Genomic DNA, 3,174 nt, shown 5'->3' with positions numbered 1-3,174 from the left:
TTTAAATAATCACGACTGGGCATGCTGGCTCAGGTTTACAATCCTAGCACTTTGGGAGGCCAAGGTGGGAGGATTGCTTGAGGACAGAAGTTTAAGACCAGCCTGAGCAATATAATGAGACCCCCATGTCTACATAAAATATTTAAAAATTAGGCAGGCATGGTGGTGCACACCTGTAGTCCCAGTTACTCGGAAGGCTGAGGCAGGAGGATCACTCGAGCCCAGGAGTTTGAGGTTGCAGTGAGCTATGATGACACCAATGCACTCTAGCCTGGGTTTCAGAATGAGATCCTGTCTCAAAAACAAAAACAAACTAAATAATCACATGCAAATTGTCTGTTGCATATTACAAAAAAAAAGAAAACTATCATTGTATGCACACATATATCATAAGACTGTTTATTCGTTCTGATATGTCTGCATTCTTCTTCAGACATCTACGATTTTAAAAATAAGTTATAGTAGTTAAACTTTAGAAGTAACAAAAATACCCAATTGATTGTTTTATTTGGTTCATTTTTATATTGGAGGATTTTGCACATGTCTTCACTGAATATGGAAATTGTTTTACTTTTAATGATGAAACTATCCAAGCAAAGAAAAAAGTGAGTGTCTCTGGAAGAGGCTTGAACTTGCTCTTCAACATCAATCAGGTATTGAATGTTTTGCAACCTACCCAGGTTCAAAACAAACAAAAATGACAAGGAATTTGATCAGAATTTTTTGCCTTGTCAAATAGTTCCTTCAAGTTGCATATTAGTTCATTGTTAATTTAGCTTACAGTCTCATGGATTCTATATAAATACTGAGCTAGAGATAAAATAGGCAAAATTTTGAATCATAACCTGGAAATTTTTAGCTAGTCTACTGACTTCCATCATTGTAACTCCAGGAAATATTCAGGCCACAAAATAAGGAAACCCAGAGATTTCTAAATTGCAATATATACAGTTATTTTAAGATAACTCTATGTATTTAAAAATAATTTCAGAAAGATTTTCATGTAAATAAGGCAATATGCTTTAGAAAGCAACTATACAAACATGTTTTACGAACCTTAGAATCTATACCTGGAAAGGTGATGAAAAAAGTAATTGCTATGTAAAGAATATCATGTAAATAGACTTTGCCAAAGCCTAGCTTTTGGAAAGTTGTTATTGGCCTAAGAAGTTCTAAGTGTTTAGGCCTAGGAGGCAGATATGCAGACACCTAAGAAATTCAGTAGTGTTATCTTCAAGGGTACCTGGTATAGCTTTCATCTTCTGTCTTGCGTAACCACTTCTAGAATTACACATTTAGAGGCATTCGGCTCCATTACTGTGGTTTTATAAATGAGGATCCTGAAATGCTGATGGATTAAATATCCAAAATCACATAATTAATGCCAAAGGAAGGAAATAAACCTGGTGTTCCTAAATCCTACAAAACTACCCCACCTCCCAATCCAAGTGAATGAGGCCATTGGTTACTTTTAAAGAATTTTTAACATACTTTTCATAGTTTCCTCCTGTATCCCCATTTAACATACATATTTTTTATGTCCAAACACAACATTGTACACTCCAATGCATGTACCTATGCATACTTGTATATAAATTTAATTAATATATTCAAGTCATTCAAATATTAGTTATATGGTCAGTTTGAATATTAAATTATAAATTTTATAAACTAGAATTTTCCAAATATTTTTAGAATGCAATTAAAATCTAAAAATTCGATGCAATGTTGCATAAGTAAATGGCACTGAGTTATTTCTCCAGGCTGGCCAGTTAAGTGTTTCTTAGAGGGTTATAACAGGCCCAGGAGAAATAGAGTTCTGAGTTACAAATAGAATATTAGACATGTTTATTAACTGCAATTACACACGCAGTTGACCCATTGACAGAGAAATCATTATAGTCTTAAGTCTATCCCTTCTCCTTATAGCCTGAAATTACAATTAGTGACAAGGTCACCAGAAGTTTAGTCTTAAATTTGTTTATCTGACACAAGATTTGTATAAAAAGAGTGCAAATCTTTACTTATATGAGAAAATGAATTTGAATTTTAAATAAGGCCAGTGATTTTAATTGCGAAGAGAAGAAGACCAAATTATTTTCTAAAACAAATGCATTAAAGAGAACAGCCAAGAAGTCAGCAACTAAAAGGTCACTAGGTGAAGACAGGGCCAGAGGAAATAAGATCATTAACAGTCATCTTACATACTAATGGCATTTATCTGAGGTTAAAAATGATCCATGGAAAACTATAAAGGCCTTGAGCTGTAATTTGGCCATGAAAGGTGTGTCTAGTTGTTTAATTTCAAAGTTCTCATATAAAAAGAGATTAAATCATAACATAAAATATTGATTTTGGATGTCAGATGTTATCACGAGATGATAAAACTGAATCCTAAACTTGTGTCGAACTGATATAGTCAATTTGCAATTTGGGGGGAAATGTACTTTTATTTCAGGAGGAATTCACTGACAGCTCAGCTCTTGGTTTTCTTGATGCTGGGATCATCTTTGTTATCCATTCGCCAAAGAAGGAGCCACAGTTTGATGGTTTAGGCTTGTCAACACCTGCGGGAATGCACGCACGGGTAACCATCCGCCAAGTGAAGGTAAATGCTTGAAAGATGTGGAATCTGGGGAATTAGGTGGGATAGTGAATGCATTAAATACATAAAAAAGACTTTTCACTGGAAACCCCTTTCTTCCATGCCTTTAGAATATCACTGAAAATTCCAAAATTTCATTTGAGATTCTTTTTATTTATATGGAGGCACAGTGAATTCACGTATACAATATAAGTGAAAGCTGGAAAGCCTATCAAATCCAAGGCGACTCTAAATGTCATTAGAAATGGAAAGAGTCACTGAGTATAAGGAGACACCTAAGTTGCTGAGCTATGCTTTTTCAGTGGGACTATCTGGAAAGGAGACAATTTAAGTAGAAATAGCTGGAATCTTAGAGTCAGGCTGGTCTGACAGGTTTCCACTTGCCAGCGACTTGCTCAGTAATTTTCTTAATTAGCTTCCTGAATTTGCATCTCCTTTCTGTATAACTAGGGCAGAGGTGATATTTCCCCTTCATAGTAATGAAGTTTATGTGAAGTACCATAAAGAAAGCACTTACCAGGCCGGGCGTGGTGGTTCATGCCTGTGATCCTAGCACTCTGGGAGGCCGA

At 35.3% G+C, this 3,174-nt stretch overlaps 1 protein-coding gene across 1 annotated transcript in view; it reads left to right on the top strand.

Annotated features, from left to right (window-relative positions):
* ASIC5 (acid sensing (proton gated) ion channel family member 5) overlaps window positions 1-3,174 on the top strand; it is a 55,950-nt gene that overhangs the window by 39,242 nt on the left and 13,534 nt on the right. Inside the window, exons 4-5 of the mRNA XM_012645257.1 lie at window positions 531-653; window positions 2,459-2,608. Coding sequence (XP_012500711.1) covers window positions 531-653; window positions 2,459-2,608 — 273 coding nt within the window. The remainder of the gene's footprint in view (window positions 1-530; window positions 654-2,458; window positions 2,609-3,174) is intronic.

The sequence above is a fragment of the Propithecus coquereli genome, unplaced genomic scaffold, assembly GCF_000956105.1.
Source record: "Propithecus coquereli isolate 6110/MARCELLA unplaced genomic scaffold, Pcoq_1.0 Scaffold228, whole genome shotgun sequence".
Lineage (NCBI taxonomy): Eukaryota > Metazoa > Chordata > Mammalia > Primates > Indriidae > Propithecus > Propithecus coquereli.
This window is presented reverse-complemented; position numbering and strand designations above follow the sequence as displayed.